The 27,365-nt window shown below is 46.0% G+C and overlaps 1 protein-coding gene across 1 annotated transcript in view; it reads left to right on the top strand.

The window, feature by feature from the left end:
- The window catches only part of wdr36 (WD repeat domain 36), a 97,718-nt gene that overhangs the window by 7,375 nt on the left and 62,978 nt on the right, over positions 1-27,365 (top strand). The window contains exons 2-7 of the mRNA XM_078397027.1: positions 5,303-5,330; positions 8,186-8,286; positions 9,720-9,837; positions 10,428-10,560; positions 12,241-12,295; positions 18,939-19,071. Of these exons, the coding sequence (XP_078253153.1) occupies positions 5,303-5,330; positions 8,186-8,286; positions 9,720-9,837; positions 10,428-10,560; positions 12,241-12,295; positions 18,939-19,071 (568 nt within the window). The remainder of the gene's footprint in view (positions 1-5,302; positions 5,331-8,185; positions 8,287-9,719; positions 9,838-10,427; positions 10,561-12,240; positions 12,296-18,938; positions 19,072-27,365) is intronic.

The raw sequence follows: 27,365 nt of genomic DNA, 5'->3' as shown, positions 1-27,365 counted from the left end.
AGGAGGAGGATTGAGGGGGAGAGAGGACAGAACTGGGTCAGAAAGTCAGAGAAGTCAGAAAGGAATGATGGGTGTGGTTTGGGAGGGCGGTAGACAACTGCCATGACTAATTGTGTGTGGCCAGAGAGTCGGGTGAGGAGAATGGAGTGATTTATGGTGTCAAAGGCGGCGCTGAAGTCAAGTAGGATGAGGATGTTGAGGTTGCCAGCGTCGGAGGAGAGGAAAAGGTCGTTTGTGATTTTGAGGAGCGCAGTTTCAGTACAGTGGTTGGAGCGGAATCCGGATTGGAAAGTTTCATACAGGTTATTGGTAGAGAGGTGGTATTTGAGTTGGGAAGCTACAGCACGTTCCAAAACTTTGGACAGAAAGGGTAGGTTGGAGATTGGTCTGAAGTTGTTTGGGGTGTCAGGGTTGAGACCAGGTTTTTTCAGAATGGGGGTGACAGCAGCGATTTTGAGGGATGGCGTGACGATGCCAGTGGACAGGGAGGAGTTTATTGTTGCAGTGATAAGTGGAGAGAGAGCAGGAAGGCAGGCCTTGACAAAGCTGGAGGGGATGGGGTCCAGAGAGCAGGTGGCTGTTTTTATTCCTGTGAAGAGGTCAGAGAGGTCGGTGGTGGAGACTGGGGAGAACTGAGGCAGGGGTTGACAGGATAAGGGGGGGGCAGGTGGTTTGAGGGGCAGCAGGTGCGTTGGTGGTTAAGGTGCTGTAGATGCTGTCTATTTTGCTTTGGAAGAATGAAAGGAAAGTGGTGCATTTGTCAACTGTGAATGATTGGGAGATGGTGTCCAGGGGGCTGAGGAGTTTGTTTATTGTAGAGAAGAGTGTTTTTGGGTTTCCGGAGCCAGAGTGAATTATTTGAGAGTAGTAGGTGGAGTGGGCACGGGAGAGGGCATCTTTATAGTGCTGCAGGTGGTCTTTGTAGGCTTGGGAGTGAATTGTGAGACCTGTTTTGTTGCGGAGTCTTTCAAGTTGGCGGGCATGAGTTTTCATCATGCGGAGTTCGGGGGTAAACCAGGGAGCAGAGTGGGTGAAGGAAACTGTTTTGGTTTTTGTAGGTGCAAGCTGGTCGAGGCAGGAGGAGAGAGTGTGGTTGCAGTAGTCAGTGAGGTCAGAGGGGCTGTGGAGGTCAACGAAGGGAGAGGCGGACATTATTTCAGAGAGGGAGGATGAGAGCGAGGATGAGAGCGAGGTTGGTGAAACAGAGTTCAGCTTACGGAAGTTGATTTTGCGTTTTTGCCTTGGAGCTGGGGTGGGAATGTTGACAGACATGGTGATGGCTAAGTGATCAGAGAGGGTGGGGTCGGAGCCAGAGAGGTGATGTAGATTTAGTCCAGTGGAGCAGACAAGGTCCAGAATGTGCCCACGGTTATGGGTGGGAAAATTGACGTGTTGAGTGAGGTTAAAGCAGTTGAGTATTTCAGTGAAGTCAACGGTTATTGTGGAGTCAGTGGAGTCCATATGGATGTTGAAATCACCGAGGAGGAGGATTGAGGGGGAGAGAGGACAGAACTGGGTCAGAAAGTCAGAGAAGTCAGAAAGGAATGATGGGTGTGGTTTGGGAGGGCGGTAGACAACTGCCATGACTAATTGTGTGTGGCCAGAGAGTTTGAAAGCCAGGTGTTCAAATGAAGGAGCAGATGAGATGGAGATGAGGCTGATCTTGAAGTCCTGTCGGTGAATTACGGCAATCCCACCACCTCGGCCCTCCGAGCGTGGTTTATTGATGTAGGAGTATCCGTTGGGTGTAGTGAGGTTGAGTGGGAGGTAGTCCAGAGGTTGTTGCCAGGTTTCTGTCAGACAGAGGAAGTCCAGTTTATTTTCCAGGATGAAGTCATTCAGAATGTGGCTTTTATTGTTGAGGGACCGGATATTGAACAGAGTGAGCTTCATGTTGCTTTTTGTGGTGTGGATGGACACGGGTGATTTAGCCAGGGCTTGTAGACAGGGGGCACGCTCGTGTGCGTTATTGTGATGACGTAATGGACGAGTGGAAGTCCGCTCAGCTGACCAGAGTGCAGGGATGGAGTGACCGGTCTGGGAGTAAACAAACTTGTGACCGGAGCCTCTGTGGATGTATCTGGGTCGTCGTAGAAGTCCGTGGTTGATGATGACAGAGATGCATGGCGGAGTGGAGTGGTTGTTGAGCTGGAGCAGCCTCGCAGAGAAGTACTTCAGTGCCATGCCAGGCAGGAGCGAAGGAGCATAGAGCCCGGAGAAGTTAGCCGGCTACCGCGGGCTAGCAGATCAAAACGTCACAACAAGCTGATCCAGAGCAAGGCCTATGAGGAGGACCGAGGAAGCTGAGCAGCCTGAGGGTTAATAGGATTAATAGGGAGCTGAGGACGTGCAGGCAGAGGAGGTAGCCGGGCAGCTGTTAGCGTTAGCAACTAGCGAGTAACCTGCAGCTCGATGACTGCAGCGGTGGCTAGCAGGGAGCTAGCTAGCTGTCCAGGTAACCCACAGGGGAGCAGTCCAAGCCAGCAGAGACAGGAGCACAGACAGGAGTGAGAAGTCCAAGGGTGCGGAGGCAGCGGTGGAAGAGCTGGGCAGATGATAGCAGGAGGGTCAAGCAGAAGGATTAGTCCAAGCAGAAGGATTTATGCAAACAGAGAAAATCTTTCCAAAATAAGCAAAATTAATATAAACAGAGAAGTGGTGAGAAGCGGCGAACAAACAACGCCAGCGTCCTCTCACAGCACTTTATTTCTTCTTAATGATATTCCAAACAGTTGATTTTGGTAAGCCGAAGGTTTGGCTGATGTCTCTAACAGTTTTATTCTTGTTTCTCAGTCTCATAATGACTTATTTGACTTTCATTGGCACAACTTTGGTCCTTATGTTAATAAACAGCAATAAAAGTTTCCAACGGTGATGGAAAGACTGGAGGAAAGACTTGGTGCTGAGAGCTCACTTATACCTGCATTAAGGAGGCAATTAAACACACCGGAGCAATTACAAACATCTGTGAAGCCATGTGTCCCAAACATTATGTTGCCCTGAAATGGGGGGGACTATGTATAAACACAGCTGTAATTTCTACATGGTGAAACCAAAATGTATAAAAATACCCTTTAATAAAATCTGACAATGTGCACTTTAACCACATGTGATATATTTCTATTACAAATCATAAATTGTGGAGTACAGAGGCAAATAAATAAATGATGGGTCTTTGACCCAAACATTATGGAGGGCACTGTACATAGATACATGGACCATAGGTGCAGGAGGAGGCCATTTTGCCCTTTGAGCCACCACCGCCATTCAATGTGATCATGGCTGATCATCCACAATCAGTACCCCGTTCCTGCCTTCTCCCCATAACCCTTGATTCCGCTCGCCCTGAGAGCTCTATCTAACTCTCTTTTGAATGCATCCAGTGAATCAGCCACCACTACCTTCTGAGGCAGAGAATAGCACAAATTCACAACTCTCTATGTGAAAAAGTTTTTCTTCATCTCAGTTCTAAATAGCCTACCCCTTATTCTTAAACTGTGGCCCCTGGTTCTGGACTCCCACAACATCGGGAACATGTTTCCTGCATCTAGTGTGTCCAATCCCTTAACAATTTTATATGTTTCTATCAGATCCCCTCTCATCCTTCTAAATTCCAGTGAATACAAGCCCAGTCGCTCCATTCTTTCATCATATGACAGTCCCGCCATCCCGGGAATTAGCCTCGCGAACCTTCGCTGCACTCCCTCGAAAGATTCTGTTGGTGCATGAAGGCTATCAGTCACAAAGTGTCTTTGAGTTCTTTTCAATTCTAATGAACGGTGTTTGCATAGGTCCAAATCATAACTGCAGAAACTGACTCATGAGAACTAATCCTTGGATATGAATATGCATTTTTTTTGTAATTGAGGACTCTAGACAGGAACGTGCAAAGGCTGATTGGGAGATGCTGTTTGCAGGTAAAGGGATGAATAGCAAGTAAAAGGCTTTTAAAAGTGATACATCGGCGAGACCAATGCACTCGCGGCGATCATTTCGCTCAACACCTTCGCTCAGTCCGCCTTAACCAACCTGATCTCCCGGTGGCTCAGCAGTTCAACTCCCCCTCCCACTCCCAGTCTGACGTTTCTGTCATGGGCCTCCTCCATTGTCATATTGAGGCCCACTGCAATTTGGAGGAACAGCACCTCATATTTCGCTTGGGCAGCTTACACCCCAGCGGTATGAACATCGACTTCTCTAACTTTAGATAGCTCCTCTACCCCTCTCTTGCCCTCCCCCTTCCCAGTTCTCCCACTGTGTTCCTTTCTCCAACTACATCCTTTCTTTGTCCCGCCCCATCCCCTGACATCAGTCTGAAGAAGGGTCTTGACCCGAAACATCACCCATTCCTTCTCTCCTGAGATGCTGCCTGACCTGCTGAGTTACTCCAGCTTTTTGTGATACCTTAGGTGAGTTAATTGCCAACATGTTCTGGTTAGGAGTGAAGGGTAAGGCTGGGACGATTTGGGAATCCTGGTTGATAATTGATATCGAGGCTTTGGTCAGGAAAAAGGAGGCATATGTCAGGTACAGGCGGGTAGGATCAAGCAAATTCTTTCGGGTAAATTTAAGGAAATCAGGAGGACATGAAGATGATAAATAGGAATACTTTATTGTCACATTGATTAGGCACAGTGAAATGTTTTGGTTGCATACACAATGTGTACAAATAGCAGCCACCTACAGCGCTGACAAAGTTACAAAGCACGCCGGCTCCCCCTTTTGTCCTACCCACCCCCAAGCATTCCCCCACGAGGGAATTCTAGAATATTCAATATTTTAATTTACTATTTTTATATATTAGCAGTAAATGGGGAAGGGAAGCATAGATAAGGCAAGTCTTTTTTTCCAGGATAAGGGAGTCGTAGGTTTAAGGTGACAGGGGGAAGTTTGAAGGAGATCTGAGGGGCAAGTTTTTTTTTACACACAGCAGGTGGTGGCTATATGGAACAAGTTGCCAGAGGAAATGATTGCAGAAAGTGTAGTTGCAATGTTTAAAAGACACTTGGATGGGGAAAGATCAGAATGATATGGGCCAAATGCAGGCACATGGGATTGACTCGGTAGGCATCTTGCTCGGCACAGATGAGTTGGGCCAAAGGGCTTGTTTCCATGTTATATGTGGTGCATTGCAGTTGCCTTTAAAATATGCCCCAATGCAATTATCAGCAGGCTAATCATGTTACATAAATAATATAGAATAAGAATAGAAAATGCTGAAAACATTCAGTAGTTACATTTTTCTTCCACCATCTATAGTTTTTTGATTTTCATTTAATGTAAAATATATTTGTCTTAACAGGTGAAAAAACTTGGAATAGTTGCAGTTAGTAAGTATGCAAATTTTTATTTGTGCTTGTACTATTTTTGAAACTTTGCCTTCATTTGTAGTATTGTAAATTCATTTGAAAGATGAGATGTAACCCTATTATTTAACAACATTAAAGTCATGTATATTTTAAATAATTAGCACAAGAAATGTAGACCTTAAAAAAAAAAAAAAGTAATCAAAATGACTACTGGTTATTCGTTGTGTGTTTCTGAAATATGTGCATGTTCAATAGATTGCCCTTCAGAAATAATTACGTCTATGTGAAGAACTTGGAATGCCAGAAAGATTTAAGATGGCAGGGGCAAAAGACATGATAGCCCATGATAAGAAATGATTAGTAGCTGAAGGTCTACCACCACTGTCACAAATGTACTTCCACAAGGTGATAGTTAATTTCTTCTTGATTAGCAGTGAGTCAATTTGTGCAAAGATCACCAACCCGAACGACTACCGTCCGGTTGCCCTAACACCAATAGTCATGAAGTGCTTTGAAAGGCTGGTCCTCTCACACATCAAATCCAGCATCCCTGGCTCACTGGACCCACATCAATTTGCATACAGGGCAAATAGATCCACAGAGGACACCATCTCTCTGGCTCTTCACACTGTCCTGACTCACCTGGAGAAACAGGGCACCTACGTGAGGATGCTATTCATTGACTATAGCTCTGCCTTCAACACGGTCGTCACCACCAAGCTCATCACCAAACTCCACCAGCTAGGCCTCAGCTCGTCATTACGCGACTGGATACTGGACTTCCTGCTGGAGCGACCGCAGGCAGTGAGAATGGGCCTGCACCTGTCCTCCACTATCACCCTGAGTACCGGCACACCACAGGGCTGTGTTCTGAGCCCCATGCTCTACTCCCTCTTCACACACGACTGTGTTCCTGCATTCGACACCAACACCATTGTCAAGTTTGCAGACCACACAACGGTGATTGGGCTGATCACCAACGGTGATGAAACAAAATACAGAGCAGAAGTGCAGAACCTGGCGGACTGGTGCTCTGATAACAACATGTCCCTAAATACCACCAAGACCAAGGAGCTAATCATCAACTTCTGTAGGTCACACAACGGGGAATATGCCCCGATCTTTATCAACGGGGACAGTGTGGAGAGAGTGTCCAGCTTCAAGTTTTTGGGCACTCACATTTCGGAGGACCTAACATGGTCCAATAACACTGCTGCGCTGGTCAAGAAGGCACAGCAACGACTGTTCTACCTAAGAACACTGAAGAAGTTTGGTCTACCCCAACAGCTGCTGACGACATTCTACCGCTGCACTATAGAGAGCATCCTAACACATGGCATCCCTGTGTGGTACCTCAGCTGCACGGAGGCAGAAAGGAAAGCTCTTCAGGGGGTAGTCCATAGAGCTCAGAGGACCATCGGAACACAGCTACCAGCTTTGGAGGGCATCTACATCACACGATGCCTCAGAAAAGCCACCAGCATCCACAAAGACTCTTCACACCCCTGCAACAGTCTGTTCGAACTCTTTCCATTGGGCAGACGATACAAGGCCTTCTACGCCCGCACCTCCAGACTCAGGAACAGCTTCATCCCATGGGCCATAGCTGCTATGAACCGGTCCTGCTGAGCCGGATGGTCAAAACGCACAGTGATCCGGCACAGATCTACTTGCACTTTATTCTGTCTTAAAACTGTTACAATTTGTTTCGTTGGGTTGTTGTTGTTTAAATTAATACTGACTAGCTAATTAAATTATTGCATCGTATGGGAGGCGCATTCCCAATCTCGTTGTACCCCTGTACAATGACAATAAAGATATATTGTATTGTATTGTATTCTGGGGAACTTTCTGCAAATATATAAAGTTAATTAATGTACAGAGCTTTTGTGGAATCATTATAGTACCGAGAGCACGTTTGCCTTTGCCATTCTTCATTACTGATCTCCATTTTTCATCTGTTTGGTTAATTTAATTCTGCATGTGCCAGCATTGGTTTACAGACTACATGCTCGTGAACTTGTATCCTGTATGGTTTGAAAACGGAATCAATGTGCTTTGTCCACAGACGTAAATCCCATTTGTCAAATCAAATCAGTAAAGCTCTGATTCAGAATGGTTCTAATTGCTGGATAGGAACAAGAACGAGCACATGCTTCTCATGACTTTCTTACTTTTGTAATTTGCCATAATATTTTCTGCTAAATAATATTGTAGTGTAGAGAATATTGCAGTTTTATAGCCAGCAAAGAAGCCTGATACAAAGATGAAGATATGGGAAATGTCACAGATGAGGCAGTGCCTGAGGAAAAATGTTTTATTATATTCGGGATGTTTCTGAAGATTTTAAAAGGCTCAATTAAAAAAGGGAGGAGGTAAAGCAATTGCACACTGGAAAATAAATATAATCACCTGTCAGGTGACCTATTGTTTAGGTTGAACTTTTTTCATAAAAGTTATAATAAATGTAATTAGAAAAATAATTTTAAGAGAAATTATATTTTCCCTCTTCAGTAACTTTATCCCAAACTGGATCATCTTTCCTTAATGTGTCAATATGATTGATGCTGAACTGCCTCATCTGTTCAGGGGCAAAGAGGAATTGAGCAACAAGTTGTGCATGGGTGTGTCATTTCATTCCTGCTAAATCCTTTTAACTACCATGCAGTTAGGCATGCTGATGTGTTTTGGCTTGTATATGAACATTGTATAAGTGCAGATAACGTTTGCTATTCTCAATCTGTTTTACTTTTTGAGGGAAGCAACTTGCAGAAATTTACGACATCCTGTAACGTCCTGTTAAATAAAATGTATCCTGGCTCCCTATAAAAACTAATATGATGAAGTTCCAGTGTAAATATTATTTCTTCTTCTAGGTAATCCACTTCCTGAGGACATCACCTGTCTGGCAGCAGACCGAATGCTTGTGTTTGCAGCTCATGGCAACTATGTTAAAGCATTTGCCAAAAACAAAGATGTGAGTTAAAATTTTATTTGAGTTGAACGACACCTTTAAAAAATGCCAGGGCACAAGAAATCTTTTTGGGTTTGAAATATCAAATTAAAATAACTGCATTATTTTTTAATTTTATTTAATGAAATATTAATCTAATGTAAAATAGCTGTGATTTCTTGTAATGAGGATAAAGAAATAGAAAGGAGTGCTGAAAGGTTACCACCATCAAGATTATAAACTCGCTCCTTACAAATGTGATTATTGAAGGAAGCTAGGATTTGCAAAGTATGACCTCTGTCGTAACAGCACTTGCTGTAATGTTAGTGATAGGAAATATTCTGGAAACAACTGTACGTTGAGATTCTTAATTGGCAAAAGATGTGTTGGAGGAGAATCATAAACTGCCGATGCTGGTTCAATGGTTAATGGTTCCTGATGCTGCTTGTCATCCTGCAAATAATGTAACACAATTGATAAAAGTATGAAAGCAGAAAAACTTGTCATTTGTTGTCAAGGAAATTAAAATATTTCTAAGTGACAACTACAGTTGAACATCCGTATAGATTTATAGAACAGTATAGCACAGGAACAGGCCCATTGGTCCACAATGTTTGTACGGAATATGAAGCCAAGTAAAACTAATCTCTTTTCATAATTTTTGTGACGTATGATTTAACTTTGTCTTCACCTCTGTAGTCCTTGTCTCCTCAATGAAGTTCATAGTCTGTTACAATACTGTTGCTGACAGAAATAAAATGCTGGGGATAGTCAGCAGGACAGGGAGCATAGGTGAATTGGGAAACATGTAATGTTTCATGTTGATAACTGTTATCTATGCTGAAGAGTCATCCGACTTGTGACGTTAACCTTATTTCTCTGTCCTTTAATGCTGCCTGACCAGCTGAGCATCTCCAGTGTTTTCCATTCCAACATTTGTGATTGTTTTGCTTTTCAAGTACCATTATTGACATCTTGATTCCATGAGTGCAGATTGTCCTGATGCCTTGGCCAAATACTTGTTATTCATATGTTCCTGACAACAAATGTTAAGCCATGTCTGATTTGTATTGAAGCTAGTATAACAATATGAGCAGCAGCTGGGTATAGCTGAATAGTGGATTAGGTAATCAGGAGATTAATTACAAAATGGCAATGTTGAAAATGGAGAAGCAGAGTGAGAAAAGTTACATCTTCCTATCCAAAAAAGATATTAATTTTTCAATTGATGATAAATACGTTTTTCTATTAGAATTTGGTAAGTAAAATCAACAGCATTTTTGTCAGTACAAATAATGATTTGGGGTAAATTGTGTTTTTTGCTGTTTGCCATTGATTACGAGCGCTCAGTTTTCTCTTTTGCATTAATTTAATTTGTTAATACTTGATTTAAAAAAGACGTATTTAACAATTGTTTATGTTTCCAATGATCTGACTGATTTTTCCGTTAACTTCAGATTGTATATACATATGAAGGCCATAATGCAGAGGTCCATCTTTTGTTGCCTTTTGGTGATCATGTGATCTCAGTGGATCGTGATAACACGCTTATAGTTTGGGATGTGCAATCTGAGGGTGAGTTTAAAAGATTGAATTGTTTTTGATTATTGTAGCTACTAGTTCCTATACTTCCTGGAATTGTATTTGGAAGCATTGAGACCTCCAAGTTAGTAAAAAAACATGCAACACCAATTTGTGTTCATTATTTATTCCTTGCATTGCCTCTTCTGAATTTTGTGAGCCATTTTGGATTACATGTCTTTCCTTCAATCATTTGAGCATTCTTTGTGTATGGAAGGACATTTTTGTACCCCGGTCAATTATAGAACATTGTTGTTAAGCTTGTTCTGCATTGATGCCAAGTGGAAGCTACAAAGCCGGCTGATATTTTCCATTACTAATATTACTGATATATATATAACAAGTATACTGAAACCATTGTAAATGTAGGCACTGACAGCTGGATTAAGCCTAGTAAATGTTTAAACCAGGGACTTTCTAATAAAGACGAAACCTAACCCGTTGCATGGTTACACTAATTCTAAGCGAGCTTGTGCAAGATCCCCTGCAGTTTTGATTACTTTTGCCATTGTAAAATGATAAGAATGAAAATATTCCTTAATGATGTATAATGCTTTATTTAACCTTATTGTTTTTATTTGCAGAAGAATACCTCCAACTGAACTTTGATAAAATCACATTTACAGTTTCTGCCCTTCTGCATCCAAGTACCTATATCAACAAATTGTTACTTGGCAGCCAGCAAGGAAGTCTTCAGCTTTGGAATATTAAGTCCAAGTTAGTCCAGCTTCTATTTTTAAAAAAATAAAATGTTATAATTATTAAACACTTCTACTTAGTTGTTTTTCCTAGAAGTTTTTTAAAATTTAGATAAACCTAAAGTCCACTTAAAACCAAAAATGATCTTCAACCTTTCCTTTTCAGACCTGACATCTGGTGAAAAGTAGGATCATGACATTAGCCTTTAAAATTTGGTTCATGTCTTACTTGAAGGATACATTTCTAAACTTATACTTAGATATTACATAAAATAGATATTTTGAAATTGTGGAGTGGTGTAGTTTAACTGTGTTTGATTGTGTATTATCCATGCCAATAGCTTTCACTAGGGTAACATGCTACATTATTTACCAATCATTTTTCCAATGGAAAGGATACATTGAAAATTATATTACTGAGCTTTTGTTAGCTTTTTGCACATATTTTGTGATATAATCTAGGTTTGAAGCTGGAAATCTGCTTGTATGTCAAGGTCACTCTATTCCCACTACCGATAAATTGAAAATTAGAATGGTACAACAACTTTTCAATTTGATACATTTCCTATTTGTTCTCGGCAGCGGTAATGTTGCCCATCCTCTATTTGCCCAACAAAAATGGTAATGCATCATCTGTTTAATCTATTATAATCTTTATGGTGCTGTGACCAAATTCATTTGGCAACATTTTACACAAACATGATACCAAATCATGATCACGGATAGCTACTGACTTGTCTCCATTGCTCCATTTTTAGACGTTGAAAACATTTCTGCAGCCCAACATCATACTATGAAATTGTTGTTTTCATGCCCGCTGTCCCCTTTCCACTTTGCTTCTATGCCACTTACTCCATGACATCTCAATTTGACCTAGACCGTTTCTTTGCAATTCTAATGATCTGTTGACTGTTGGTGATGCTTTATACTTGATGTAAGATGTAACAGAAATTTTGCATTACTGAGGCACCAGCCTTTTCTGTTAAAACTTACAGCTTAAAGCAGAACCATTTTTGAAACACAGCGTCTCACAGAATCAGTAAAATAGCAAGTTGGACAAAGGCACAGAAAAAGTGAGAATACAAATTGTAGAGAGGGTGTGGAAGGTTCTATCCGTGTATCCATAATATATGGAAAGAACAAAGGACCTTCTATGATTGGGGGAAGTGGTGGTGGTGATAAACTGCATATGAAGCAAGCTCGTTGATTTAATGAGAAAAGAGAGGGAAAAACAGAAGTTATATAAATGTTGTGAAATGCAGTTGACCTTGTAACCTTGTTAGCTTTTTAGCACCATTCGAAAACAAATACCAACCTGGAGGAGTAATGATTCATAAGCTGAGTGAGAGCAGCAATAGAGCTGACCTTGACCACAATGTACAAAACATGTAGCAGCTAGACCAAAGTTTTATTGGATATTTTTTGTTGGACTTGAACTAGCTACTTTGACTATTTTATTGAGATGGGTGAGGTTTTCAGGATGTCCGATTATTTTTATCCGACTTTGTAAATCTGTTTGTATTGTTTTTTAAAATATTTGTCTTTGAAATGCGAATCATTAAGTTGCGATGGTCAAGTCTTAAAAGAGCTAAATAATTTTCTTTACTGAACAATAGGGTGACATTAGTTCAGTGGTTCACATAATTTAAGAAAAAATCCCCAACATTTACGATTTTTTTCTTTTCTGATCCAAATGTAGCAAACTTTTGTACACCTTTCAAGGTTGGGACTCGAGTGTGTCTGTTCTTCAACAGGTCAGTATTTTTCTGTTATAATTGGTGTTGAGTTCAAGCACAAACTCATATTTGGAAGTTTCTGTTTCTTGATGATGATAACAGTACTTGCGGTCAAACGGTCCATGGCATTTGAATGAAAATCTTTGGGAGAATTCTTTGGAAAAGTCGGCAGTATAAATTTTAGAATTATCCCGCAAGAGTAATGCAGTATAAAATGATAGTATTTAGTGATAATACTGGTTCCGTCCGAACACGCGCGCATGTGCTCCCACAGCTTTCGTTGCCTTCGATTTTTCAACCTGCTCTCATGTGTCCTAGTCTCTGCTATAACTGCAAAGTGTTTCACTTTACAAATTTCATTTCTTATAAAGAAGATTGCCTAGAAAACATTACTTTTATGATTGGTATGTAGGCCCTAGTTTGAGTGGATGTGGAAATAATGTTTCCAGAAATAGAGTCGAGGACCAGAGGTCACAGCGTCAAAATAAAAGGTCATACAGAGGCATGAGGCAGGAGCTGGCCAGATTTGACTGGAAGAGGCCCTAGCAGGGAAGACGGTGGAACAGCAATGGCAGGTATTCCTGGGAACAATGCAGAAGTTGCAGGATCAATTTATCCCAAAGAGGAGGAAAGATTCTAAGGGGAGTAAGAGGCAACCTGGCTGACAAGGGCAGTCAAGGACAGCATAAAAATAAAAGAGAAGAAGTATATCATAGCAAAGAAGAGTGGGAAGCCAGAGGATTGGGAATCTTTTAAAGAGCAACAGAAAATAACTAAAAAGGCAATACGGGGAGAAAAGATGAGTTATGAGGGTAAGCTAGCCAATAATATAAAGGAGGATAGTAAAAGCTTTTTTAGGTATGTGAAGAGAAAAAAAATAGTCAAGGCAAATGTGGGTCCCTTGAAGTCAGAAGCAGGGGAATTTATTATGGGGAACAAGGAAATGGCAGACGAGTTGAACCGGTACTTTGGATTTGTCTTCACTAAGGAAGATACAAACAATCCCCCAGATATTCTAGTGGCCAGAGATCCTAGGGTGACAGAGGAACTGAAGGAGATTCACATTCGGCAGGAAATGGTGTTGGGTAGACTGATGGGACTGAAGGCTGATAAATCCCCAGGGCCTGATGGTCTGCATCCCAGCGTACTTAAGGAGGTGGCTCTAGAAATTGTGGACGCATTGGTGATCATTTTCCAATGTTCTATAGATTCAGGATCAGTTCCTGTGGATTGGAGGGTAGCTAATGTTATCCCATTTTTTAAGAAAGGAGGGAGAGAGAAAACGGGAAATTATAGACCAGTTAGTCTGAAATCAGTGGTGGGGAAGATGCTGGAGTCAATTATAAAAGACAAAATTGCGGAGTATTTGGATAGCAGTAACAGGATCATTCCAAGCCAGCATGGATTTACGAAGGGGAAATCATGCTTGACTAACCTACTGGAATTTTTTGAGGATGTAACTAGGAAAATTGACAGGGGAGAGCCGGTGGATGTGGTGTACCTCGACTTTCAGAAAGCCTTCGACAAGGTCCCACATAGTAGATTAGTGGGCAAAATTAGAGCACATGGTATTGGGGGTAGGGTACTGACATGGATAGAAAATTGGTTGACAGACAGAAAGCAAAGAGTGGGGTTAAATGGGTCCCTTTCAGAATGGCAGGCAGTGACTAGTGGGGTACCGCAAGGCTCTGTGCTGGGACCGCAGCTATTTACAATAAACATTAATGACGGATGAAGGGATTAAAAGTAACATTAGCAAATTTGCAGATGATACAAAGCTGGGTGGTAGTGTGAGCTGTGAGGAAGATGCTATGAGGTTGCAGGGTGACTTGGACAGGTTGTGTGAGTGGGCGGATGCATGGCAGATGCAGTTTAATGTGGATAAGTGTGAGGTTATCCACTTTGGTGGTAAGAATAAGAAGGCAGATTATTATCTGAATGGTGTCAAGTTAGGAGATTGGTGTACAAACTTAAAGCACACCGCATTGAGGGTTCAGTGTTGAGGTGGATAGAAAATTGGTTGGCGGACAGGAAGCAAAGAGTAGGAATAAACGGGTCCTTTTCGGAATGGCAGGCAGTGACTAGTGGGGTACCGCAAGGCTCAGTGCTGGGACCCCAGTTATTTACAGTGTATATTAATGATTTGGACGAGGGAATTGAATGCAACATCTCTAAGTTTGCGGATGACACGAAGCTGGGTGGCAGTGTTAGCTGCGAGGAGGATGCTAGGAGGCTGCAGAGTGACTTGGATAGATTAGGCGAGTATGGCAGATGCAATATAATGTGGATAAATGTGAGGTTATCCACTTTGGCGGCAAGAACAGGAAAGCAGAGTATTACCTGAATGGTGACCGATTGGGAGAAGGGGAGATGCAACGTGACCTGGGTGTCATGGTGCACCAGTCATTGAAAGCAAGCATGCAGGTGTAGCAGGCAGTGAAGAAAGCGAATGGTATGTTGGCATTCATAGCAAGAGGATTTGAGTTTAGGAGCAGGGAGGTTCTGCTGCAGTTGTACAGGGCCTTGGTGAGACCGCACCTGGAGTACTGTGTGCAGTTTTGGTCTCCTAACCTGAAGAAAGACGTTCTTGCCTTAGAGGGAGTACAGAGAAGGTTCACCAGAATGATCCCTGGGATGGCGGGACTTACATATGAGGAAAGACTAGATAGACTGGGCTTGTACTCGCTGGAATTTAGAAGACTGAGGGGGGATCTTATAGAAACATATAAAATTCTTAAGGGGTTGGAGAGGCTAGATGCGGGAAGATTGTTCCCGATGTTGGGGGAGTCCAGAACCAGGGGTCACAGCTTAAGGATAAGGGGGACGTCTTTTAGGACCGAGATGAGAAAACATTTCTTCACACAGAGAGTGGTGAGTCTGTGGAATTCTCTGCCACAGAAGGTAGTTGAGGCCAGTTCATTGGCTATATTTAAGAGGGAGTTAGATGTGGCCCTTTTTGCTAAAGGGATCAGGGGGTATGGAGAGAAGGCAGGTACAGGCTACTGAGCTGAATGATCAGCCATGATCATATTGAATGGCGGTGCAGGCTCGAAGGGCCGAATGGCCTACTCCTGCACCTATTTTCTATGTTTCTATGTTTCTATGAAAAGGGGACGTACAACGAGATCTGGGTGTCCTACTGCATCAGTCACTGAAAGGAAGCATGCAGGTACAGCAGGCAGTGAAGAAAGCCAATGGAATGTTGGCCTTCATAACAAGAGGAATTGAGTATAGGAGCAAAGAGGTCCTTCTGCAGTTGTATAGGGCCCTAGTGAGACCGCATCTGGAGTACTGTGTGCAGTTTTGGTCTCCAAATTTGAGGAAGGATAGTCTTGCTATTGAGGGTGTGCAGCATAGGTTTACTAGGTTAATTCCCGGAATGGCAGGACTGTCGTATGTTGAAAGACTGGAGCGGCTAGGCTTGTATACACTGGAATTTAGAAGGATGAGCGGGGATCTTATCGAAACATATAAGATTATTAAGGGGTTGGACATGTTAGAGGCAGGAAACATGTTCCCAATGTTGGGGGAGTCCAGAACCAGGGGCCACAGTTTAAGAATAAGGGGTAGGCTATTTAGAACGGAGATGAGGGAAAACGTTTTCAGTCAGAGAGTTGTAAATCTGTGGAATTCACTGCCTCAAGGCAGTGGAGGCCAAGTCTCTGAATGCATTCAAGAGATAACTAATTTAGATAGAGCTCGATTTATTCACAAAATGCTGGAGTAACTCAGCAGGTCAGGCAGCATTTCGGGAGAGAAGGAATGGGTGACGTTTAGGGTTGAGATCCTTCTTCAGACTGAAATGCTGCTTCTTCTCTCCCGAGATGCTGCCTGACCTGCTGAGTTACTCCAGCATTTTGTGAATAAATCGATTTGTACCAGCATCTGCAGTTATTTTCTTATACTACTAGATAGAGCACTTAAGGATAGCGGAGTCAGGGGGTATGGGGAGAAGGCAGAAACGGGGTACTGATTGAGAATGATCAGCCATGATCACATTCAATGGTGGTGCTGGCTGAGAGGTTCTACGGATCATAACACTCTTACTGGCATTATATTTGATATAATGTTCCACACCAAACACAGAACATGTAGCAAGGAGCTGCAGTAGCCCAGCGCTAGATGGCCTAAGGACCACAAGATCATCGGCATACATAATATGGTTCACTAAAGTGTTACCAATCATGCACCCAGTATTACAGGCTTTCAATTGCTTGGACAGATCATCAATATAGAGATTGAAGAGAACTGGGGACAAGATTCCCCCTTGTCTGACACCATTGCTAACCCCAAATGGGAAGGTGAGAACGAGGGGGATTCTGTCCTTGTTGCGAGTGGGGGGAGGGGAGCAAGAGCGGAGCTGCGGGATGTAGAAGAGACCCTAGTGAGAGCCTCATCTATAATGGAGGAGGGGAAGCCCCGTTTCCTGAAGAACGGGGACATCTCTGAAGCCCTAGTGTGAAACACCTCATCCCGGGCGCAGATGCGGCATAGACGGAGGAATTGGGAGTAGGGGATGACCCGGGGGGGCGCTCCCCGCCTGCAAACAAGTGCACGCATCGGTAGGATTTATGGCTCCCAGCCGGCAGATCGACAACGGGTCCACCCCTCTGCAGTTGTTGAGAGGGGATGGGGTGTGTGAGTGGGGAGAACAATTTCCAATTTTAAAAAAAAGTTTTAAAAAAACCCTCTTACTTCACAGACTAGACTGAACAAAAAAACCCTTAAAAAAAAAAGTTAACAAACCCGAAGAAGACATTTCCATTTTAAAAAAGTTCAAAAGACCCATGCGCAACTCGGAGACATTTCCATTTAAACAAAAACCGTTGAAAAGGCTCACGCGCAGTTTGGGGGAGGGGGGCGGAACCCGCCTGAGTGACGGCAGTGGTCAATGGAAGGGGTGACGAGAGCATCAGAAGAGGGAGGGAGGATGGGGGAGGGGGGATGGAGTGGTTGAGGGGGGGGGAGGAGGAGGAGATGGTGGGTGAGGGGGATGGAGTGGATGAGGAGGGGTGGTGGATGTGGGGGGATAGGGGTTGGGGAGGAGGAGGAGGAGGGTGGATAGAGTGGGTGAGAGGGGGGGAGGGGGGGATGGAGTGGGTGGGGGAGGAGGAGGGGTATGGAGTGGATGAGGTGGGGGTGGGAGGGAGGAGGAAGGGGGATGGAGTGGGTGGAGGAGAAGGGGGGCTGGGGTGGGTGGGGGTTGGGGGGATAGAGTGGGTGAGACGGAGGGAGAGGGGTGAGGGAGGGGGGATGGAGTGGGTCCGTGGGGGGGGATGGAGTGGGTCCGTGGGGGGGGAGGGGGCATGGAGTGGGTGAGGGAGGGGGGGTGGAGGGAGGGGAGGGAGGGGGCGTGGTCGTGGAGTGGGGGGATGGAGGGGGCATGGAGTGTGTGTGTGTGCGGGAGAGTGGGCGTGGTGGAGTGGGAGGGAGGTGGAGTGGGTGAGGGAGGGGGGTATGGTGTGGGAGGGGAATGAAGTGGGGGGGAGGAGTGGGTGAGTGGGGGGGAGGGGATGACGAGAGCGTCAGGCAGGGGGTGGGGGAGGAGGGGGGATGAAGTGGGTGAGGGGGAGGCGGAGGGAGGGAGGGGGGCGTGGAGTGAGGGAGAGATGGAGTGGGTGAACTCCGGAGTGTGCTCAATTGGGGGAGGGTTGCCATGTTGCTTTCAGCTCCAGCAATTGTGCAGTTGGGGAGGGTTGCCATTTTGTGTTCAGCTCCGACCACATACTTGACGCCCGATTGGGGGGGGGGGGGGGGGCGGGTTGGGTAGGATGGCATGGAGCGGGTGAGTGGGGGGAGGTGTGGGGGAATAGGGGGATTGAGTGGGGGGTGAGGGTCCACGGCTCGCTCTGGCTGCAGCGTTGGCGCTATGGGGCCCACGTCAGTGTCACCCTTTCCTCTTCCCTGTTCCCCCTCGACAAGGAATGGGCCCAACTTGGTAGAAACATAGAAACATAGAAAATAGGTGCAGGAGTAGGCCATTCGGCCCTTCGAGCCTGCACCGCCATTCAATATGATCATGGCTGATCATCCAGCTCAGTAGCCTGTACCTGCCTTCTCTCCATACCCCCTGATCCCTTTAGCAAAAAGGGCCACATCTAACTCCCTCTTAAATATAGCCAATGAACTGGCCTCCTTCTGTGGCAGAGAATTCCACAGACTCACCACTCTCTGTGTGAAGAAATGTTTTCTCATCTCGGTCCTAAAAGACTTCCCCCCTTATCCTTAAGCTGTGACCCCTGGTTCTGGACTCCCCCAACATCGGGAACAATCTTCCCGCATCTAGCCTCTCCAACCCCTTAAGAATTTTATATGTTTCTATAAGATCCCCCCTCAGTCTTCTAAATTCCAGCGAGTACAAGCCCAGTCTATCCAGTCTTTCCTCATATGTAAGTCCCGTCATCCCAGGGATCAATCTGGTGAACCTTCTCTGTACTCCCTCTAAGGCAAGAACGTCTTTCCTCAGATTAGGAGACCAAAACTGCACACAATACTCCAGGTGCGGTCTCACCAAGGCCCTGTACAACTGCAGCAGAACCTCCCTGCTCCTAAACTCAAATCCTCTTGCTATGAATGCCAACATACCATTCGCTTTCTTCACTGACCAACATACCATTCGCTTTCTTCACATAATTTTCTTTTTGTGTTTTCTTTTTTCTAGGCCCCAGCAGTGGATGTAGTTGCTGTAGGCCTAACGTCTGGCATGATAGTTATTCATAATCTGAAATATGATGAAATGTTAATGAAATTTCAGCAAGATTGGGGACCAGTCACAGCAATATCATTTCGCACAGGTAATGAGATTATATCAATGCTATTTATTTAAGAAGAATTTAGGAAGAAAATAAAAATGAAAGCTGTAGGCTCAGAATAAAGTAGAGTTGTAATATCGGTTGAATCAAACTGTATCACACCAATCAATTTTGTACAACTTTGGCTGGATTAATTTGATTGATTGTTGTATGATGTTCATGATTTTTAAAATGTCCAGCCTCTTTAAATTGATATTTGGTTTTATTTTACCTTACAATGTGTAATGTCTGACTTAAAATACAGGCAGTTCTACTGTAAAACGTGTTTCTATAACATGAGTGAATCAGAACGTTATTTGGCTTATGTGAGCCAAATTGGATATAAATCAATTTCAGCTACAATTATAGAACCTTTTAATAATTACTTTGGAAATTGACAAAGGGAGAAAAACCATTCAGACTTTAACAGTTTTGGGGTGGACGTATTTCCAGGTAACCTTTCCTGGTAACCTTAAAGGTAACTTTCCCACAGTAATCTGACATAATTGTCTCATAAGGACGTAGCTGCCACTTTAACCATGGGAGGCCATTGAAATTGACACGTGCAACAATACTTTATAGCATGTTATAAACCTCTCGCCACTAGTATTTTTTTTGCTTGCTACCACAAAAATAGACATATTGCGAGTCTGAAACCTTACCTTAACCCTATTGGACCCTAACCCTATTGACACAATTGTCCTTATAACACAATTATTTTTCATTTCTAAGTTACCTTAGAAACATAACTATTGTGGATCAGACCACTCTTTGGGTCATTCCCCTCGTCACTTGACGGACAGGCTTAAGGGGTTAAAGGTCAGCCCGTTGGGAGGTGTGGTTTATCCCTAGGTGGACTTCGCTGTGAGTAGGAGCACACAGGCAAATAAAGACCTTTTGCTAAACCTGCCTGGCGTCCTGCCTTTTCTCTGGCCTCCGCCAGGCCACTACATTGATGACCTCGACATTCATCACGCGTCGTGATGAATCGCAATAATGCGCAACCTGGTCCTGCCGTCCTCGATGCCGTCGCGCTCAAACTACCGACCCTGTGGACCGAAGAGCCTCAGGTCTGGTTCCAGCAGGCAGATGCACAGTTTGCTGTGCGAGGCGTGACCATGGAAGAGACGAAGTATTTCTACGTCGTCGGCGCCCTGAACCAGGAGACAGCAAGGCGAGTAAAGCCCTACCTGAACGCCCCCCCCCCCCCCGGCGGCTAACAAATATGCGGGCCGCAAGGACCTGCTTATCAGGAGGTTCGGCCTCAGCGAGGTCGAGCGGGCAACTCGAGTTATGAGCAAGGAGGGCCTCGGGGACCGACGGCCGTCAGCCCTTCTGGAGGACATGCTCGCCCTTATGGGCAGCCACGAGCCCTGTTTCTATTTAAGCATGCCTACTTTCGGCAGCTCCCAGTCGACCTACGCGTGCAGCTCGCCGGGGATCCGTTCACCGACACGCAGGCGCTGGGCGAGCGCGCTGACCAGCTTTGGATGTCCCGTCGGGAGGACCTGGACGCGCTGTCCATCTTTTCCACGGCGTCGAGAGGCGCACAGCAAGCCGGGGCCTCTGTCGACCGCGTCTCAGGGCGACCTCCGCGGCGAAATCCGGCCGCCATCTCGCACGGCCCGCCTGCAGTTCATTCAGACGCCACCAGAGGTCGCTGGTGGTCAGCCCAGGCAGCACCACCTCCCATACCGCTGGAGGCCACCGGAGGTCGCTGGTGGGCATCCCAGTCTGCACCACCAGCAGAGGGGGCTGGTGCTATTATCGCCGTCGTGGGGACCGAATGCGAAGCAATGTCGCCTACCTTGTACCTTTCCGGGAAATGCAGGGGCCGGCCGTCAGTGATTCCTTCGGCAGCCGGCCAGATCCATCGCGTGTTCGCTCGGGATCGCCGCACCAGGGGTCGGTTCCTCGTGGACACTGGAGCAGAGGTGAGCATTCTACCTCCTTCCACCGCCGATATCCATGCGGGCAAACGTGGCCCCCTCCTCACTGCGGCGAACGGGAGCCCCATCAGCACTTACGGGGTCCGCAAGCTCGCCCTTAACTTCGGCAATAGCTGGTTTACATGGGGGTTCGTCATCGCCGATGTTTCCCAGCCGCTGCTGGGTGCCGACTTCCTGCGGGCACATTCGATGCTCGTGGATGCGCCTGGTGCACTCCAGCACGCTGGGGCCGGTCTCCCCCAACGTCGGACCCCTGTCGTCCGTGAATGCGACTTACGCGCGCATCCTGGCGGATTTCCCGGACATTGTCGAAACCCACTTCCGCTCCCAAGCACGGGGTGCAGCATCAAGTCCCCACCACCGGGCCAACCGTGCGCGCCCGAGCGGGGCGTCTCGCTCCAGCCAAGCTCCGTCTAGCTCGGGAGCAGTTCCGTCGGATGGAGTCAATGGGCATCGTGCGCTCCTCTGATAGCCCGTGGGCGTCACCACTCCACCTGGTCCCTAAGGCGGATGGGGGCTGGCGCCCATGTGGGGACTATCGGCGCTTGAATGACGCGACCGTCGCCGACAGGTATCCGGTCCCGCACATCCAGGACTTTAATGCCCACCTGGCCGGAACATCTGTGTTCTCCAAGGTGGACCTTGTGTGCGGACAGGGTGGACGCTGTCCGCCGGTTCCCCCCGACCGACCACTGTCAAGGGCCTGCAGGAATTTGTAGGGATGATTTCCTTTTATCACCGCTTCCTGCCGGCGGTAACCGGAACTATGCGCTCACTCTTCCACCTCATGGCTAGTCGTCGCAAGGAGGTCGAGTGGGACGACGAAGCAGGAGCGGCGTTTGAGCATGCTAAGGAGGCCCTGGCCAGGGCCACGATGCTCGTTCATCCCAGGGAGGATGCCCCAACCGCCCTGACCGTGAACGCTTCTGAGGTGGCGGTCGGTGCGGTGCTGGAGCAACTCATCGACGGGTGTTGGCGGCCACTCGCCTTCTTTAGCAGGCACCTCAGCGGGGCCCAATGGCGTTACAGCGCGTTCGACTGTGAGCTCCTCGCCCTCTACCTCGCCGTATGCCACTTTCGGTACTTCCTGGAGGGGAGACCCTTCACCGCATTTACGGACCACAAGCCACTCATCTTTGCGTTCGCCAAGGTTTCGGATCCGTGGTCTGCGCGGCAACAGAGGCAGTTGGCGTACGTGTCTGAGTACACCACCTCAATCCGTTTCGTGGAGGGCAAAAACAACAGGGTGGCCGACGCCCTGTCTAGACCCGCGGTCCACGCCGTTCTTCAAATGGCCGGGGGTATCGACTATTCCGCCCTAGCAGCTGCACAGCTGGGGGACGAGGAGATGGCCGCCTATTGCACGGCCGTTTCGGGCCTGCAGTTAGAGGACATTGTCTGGGACCTTTCACTAATGCCCCCCCCCCCCCCCCCCCCCCGGACCTTTCACTAATTCGCTCCCCCCCCCCCCCCCCGCCGGTGTTCAACGTGTGACGTCACAATGCAATGCGACCCGCACGTCTTCAACAGATCAGCTCGCTCTCGCCCCCCCCCCCCCCCCTCGGGAGCGCATTAGTGACATGGACTGTTGTGATTTGCTGTTGAAGACCACTGGAGCAAGTATGTCTTCAATGAAATTATGTATGTGCATTTTTAAATGAAACTCTTTCTTCATAACTTAGTCATACATTTTGTGTAAGGAAAAAGCAAAATGGAGAAAACAAAACAATTTATTTTTTTTGTGTTGTAAAAAGTATTTCTTTCTGTTCAATAACCTTTCTATAAATAGCAGAATATACTCATGATAGGCCTGACATTGTATATGTAGTCCAAGAACTACAGACTGTTGGAAATAATAGTCGTTTTTCGCGCAATGCGTACGCGTATTTGGCGTGCATACTTTTTTTGCTGAAAAGTTGCACTACGCGACATATTATGAATTTTGATGTAAAATTCTGAATTTTGGACATCAAAATTCTGAATTTGTAAAATCAAATGTTGGGAGGTTCCAACAGCCAACTTCCAAAGTTGACTTTCCGGGCCAGTATCTCATAGAAACAAAGAAAATAGGTGCCGGAGTAGGCCATTCGGCCCTTCGAGCCAGCACCGCCATTCAATATGAGTATGGCTGATCATCCAAAATCTGTACCCCGTTCCTGCTTTCTCCCCAAATCCCTTGATTCCGCTAGTCTCGAGAGCTATATCTAACTCTTGAAAACATCCAGTGAATTGGCCTCCACTGCTTTCTGTGGCAGAGAATTCCACAGATTCATAACTCTGGGTGAAAAAGTTTTTCCTCATCTCAGTCCTAAATGGCCTACCCCTTATTCTTAAACTGTGACCCCTGGTTCTGGACTCCCCCAACATGGGGAACATTTTTCTCGCATCTAGCCTGTCCAATTCCTTAAGAATTTTATATGTTTCTAAAAGAGCTCCCCAGCGGCCTAAGTGGACCATTCTGGTACCGTTTTACTCTTTTTGGACCATATCCACCTGTTCCAGAGGGCTGGTCTGTCGGTCACTTTTTTCCTCCCTTAATCAGAAGATGTTCGACAGGTTGGATCACGTATTCTCTTTTTGAGACTCGGGCTACATTTTGTGGCTTGGGTTTGGCTTTTGTGTGCAGCTGTGGAGTGCCCTGTGTTGATGAATAGATTTTTAATGGCATCCCGCTTTGGGGGTAGAATTGGCCAGCGATGCCCCTCGTCCTGCCAGTTATATTCCATCTGCATGTAGTTGTTCCTGTATATCAAAGAAGGAGTTGACCTGTGGAGGAGGCTTGTGCCAGCAAGCTTTCTCGGCTGTGTCCTCTGCAAGCATCAATGGTTGCTGGAGAAAATGAGATATTTTGCAGAGTATCACGCACCTCCTCTCTCTGGAAGTCCACCCGAATCCCGTTCAAGACCTGGCCAGCAAACTGGCAGGGCTCTAAGAAGGCCTGACAGTGCCATAGCCGGGCAATTACTTTTGTCTCTGAGTACTTTCCTACAGAGGCAGAGCACTGGCCATAAACCAACTGGTGGCCTCTATTGTGATACCGGTTGGTCGACTTGGTCCTGCCCTCTGCCTTTGTTGCCAGGACCCAGAGGAAGTTGGAACGTTTCTTCTGGGGCAATGGGAAACACAGTCGCTGCAACGGTCCGGTATCTCCCAATTGCGAGGGTGTTCTGCACCCAGGTGGTGGCTCTCCACTTCAAGACCCTGCAGAGATTACCTTTGAATCCTCCTTGCTGGTATGCTCTGGCAAAGTACTTTCTTTGCCAAGTCATTATGTTCAGAAGGGCACACAAGTCTCAGCAGCGGGCATCTGTTACGTTGCTTAGTGGGTGTTTTTGGTCTTTACATGGACTTACTGAGAGTTTGGAATTTGGTCACCTTCAGTCAGAGTACCGGTGCTGTGGGAGTACCAGTCCCCACCTAGTTACAGTGGATGTCAGAGACCCTCGTGAGGGCGGAGTGATTCCGACCAGGCTTTCCCCAGCTCGGCCAGAATTGCTCATCGGTCCCAAGCATTGTGATCTTTATCGGATACTGGACCCACACTGCGCGGAAATGTTATTTTTTGTACAAACTGCTCTTGCACACTCTTCACTTCCTCGGCCGAGCCTGTACCCAACACGCGTGGATGTCCATTTTGTCATCCCATGGCGAATTCCCAAGTGGCGCTACCAGAACATGGGAGTTTTACATCGGGGACCAAAGGTGAAGAATGTTGCTAACCGTGCAACTGCTTTTTGCATCCGTTTAGGGACTCTTCGTCTGCCTGCTGCTTCTGCTTCATGGATGAGAGTAATGATGTTCTGCTTTGACAGTAGTAGGTACTAGACCAAGTGGACCCGTTGGGCCCAAACCTCTCCTGCATTGGTGCAGCTCCCTCTCCTCGTCTCCTCCCCTCTCGCCTCCCCTCTCGCCTCCCCCCTCCACCCCCTCCTTCCACCCACCTCCTCCCCTCCCCTGCCCCCTTTCCCCCTTCCCCTCCCCCCCACTCCAACCCCCTTATCCTCCCTCCTCCCCCCCTCCCTCCCTAGGAGATAGATTTAAACTTTAAAATGTGAATAACTTTAATAATATAACACCGATTTCAATAAGACTACTTGGATTACCATTAAAGCGACGACGGTGAGTAAGGTGGGCCTAAAATTCTCGCGCTATCGTGTACCGTTTCGGCTGTAGTTCAATCACAAACAAACAATTGTTTTAGTATATAGATATTTCTTTTAGATTGACATCTCTTCAGTAGTACCTATCAATGAACTTAATTTTGTAAACAAAAGTGTGGTCTCACCAACGACTTGTACAACTGCATCATGATGCCTCAACTTTTACCCTCCCTTACTTTTCCCAATGAAGGCAAGTATGCGAACACTTTCTTTGCTACTCATTCTCTAGGGCTCTACCATTTACAGTATAAATCCTGCACTGAAGTAATCCAGAGATTACCACCTTTGCGGTCCTGCGTTTTAAATTTCCTAACTCTCTATATTTACTGTGCAGGGCCTCATTTCTTGGACTGCCTATGTTGTTTGTATGATGTACATAAAAACCTCTGGCTGCTTACCATCGCTTTTGACAATAGACAATAGGTGCAGGAGGAGGCCATTCGGCACTTCGAGCCAGCACTGCCATTCAATGTGATCATGGCTGATCATTCTCAATCAGTACCTCGTTCCTGCCTTCTCCCCATACCCCCTGACTCCGCTATCCTTAAGAGCTCTATCCAGCTCTCTCTTGAATGCATTCAGAGAATTGGCCTCCACTGCCTTCTGAGGCAGAGAATTCCACAGATTCACAACTCCCTGACTGAAAAAGTTTTTGCTCATCGCAGTTCTAAATGGCCTACCCCTTATTCTTAAATTGTGGCCCCTTGTTCCGGACTCCCCCAACATTGGGAACATGTTTCCTGCCTCTAACGTGTCCAACCCCTTAATAATCTTATGCGTTTCGATAAGATCTCCTCTCATCCTTCTAAATTCCAGTGTTTACAAGCCTACTCGCTCCAGTCTTTCATCATATGATAGTCCCGCCATTCCGGGAATTAACCTAGTAAACCTACGCTGCACGCCCTCAATAGCAAGAATATCCTTCCTCAAATTTGGGGACCATAACTGCACACAGTACTCCAGATGCGGTCTCACTAGGGCCCTGTACAACTGCAGAAGGACCTCTTTGCTCCTATACTCAACTCCTCTTGTTATGAAGGCCAACATTCCATTGGCTTTCTTCACTGCCTGCTGTACCTGCATGCTTCCTTTCAGTGACTGATGCACTAGGACACCCAGATCTCGTTGTACGTCCCCTGTTCCTAACTTGACACCATTCAGATAATACTCTGCCTTCCTATTCTTTCCACCAAAGTGGATAACCTCACATTTATCCACATTAAACTGCATCTGCCATGCATCCGCCCACTCACACAACCTGTCCAAGTCACCCTGCAACCTCATAGCAGCTTCTTCACAGTTCACACTACCACCCAGCTTTGTATCATCTGCAAATTTGCTAATGGTACTTTTAATCCCTTCATCCAAGTCATTAATGTATATTGTAAATAGCTGCGGTCCCAGCACCGTGCCTTGCGGTACCCCACTAGTTACTGCCTGCCATTCTGAAAGGGACCCATTTATCCCCACTCTTTGTTTTCTGTCTGTCAACCAATTTTCTATCCATGTCAGTACCCTACCTCCAATACCATGTGCTCTAATTTTGCCCACTAATCTCCTATGTGGAACCTTGTCAAAGGCTTTCTGAAAGTCAAGGTACACCACATCCACTGGCTCTCCCCTGTCAATTTTCCTGGTTACATCCTCAAAGAATTCCAGAAGATTAGTCAAGCATGATTTCCCCTTCGTAAATCCATGCTGACCTGGAACAATCCTGTTACTACTATCCAAATGCTCCGCAATTTCGTCTTTTATGATTGACTCCAGCATCTTCCCCACCACTGATATCAGACTAACTGGTCTATAATTTCCTGTTTTCTCTCTCCCTCCTTTCTTAAAAAGTGGGACAACATTAGCTACCCTCCAATCCACAAGAACTGATCCTGAATCTATAGAACATTGGAAAATGATCACCAATGCGTCCATATTTTCTAGCGCCGCCTCCTTAAGTACTCTGGGATGCAGACCATCAGGCCCTGGGGATTTATCAGCCTTCAGTCCCATCAGGCTACCCAACACCATTTCCTGTCTAATGTGGATTTCCTTCAGTTTCTCCATCACCCTAGGATCTCTGGCCACTAGAACATCTGGGAGATTGCTTGTATCTTCCTTAGTGAAGACAGATCCAAAGTACCGGTTCAACTCGTCTGCCATTTCCTTGTTTCCCATAATAAATTCCCCCGCTTCT

Source organism: Rhinoraja longicauda, chromosome 3 (genome assembly GCF_053455715.1).
Source record: "Rhinoraja longicauda isolate Sanriku21f chromosome 3, sRhiLon1.1, whole genome shotgun sequence".
In the NCBI taxonomy this organism is placed as follows: Eukaryota; Metazoa; Chordata; class Chondrichthyes; order Rajiformes; family Arhynchobatidae; genus Rhinoraja; species Rhinoraja longicauda.
This window is presented reverse-complemented; position numbering and strand designations above follow the sequence as displayed.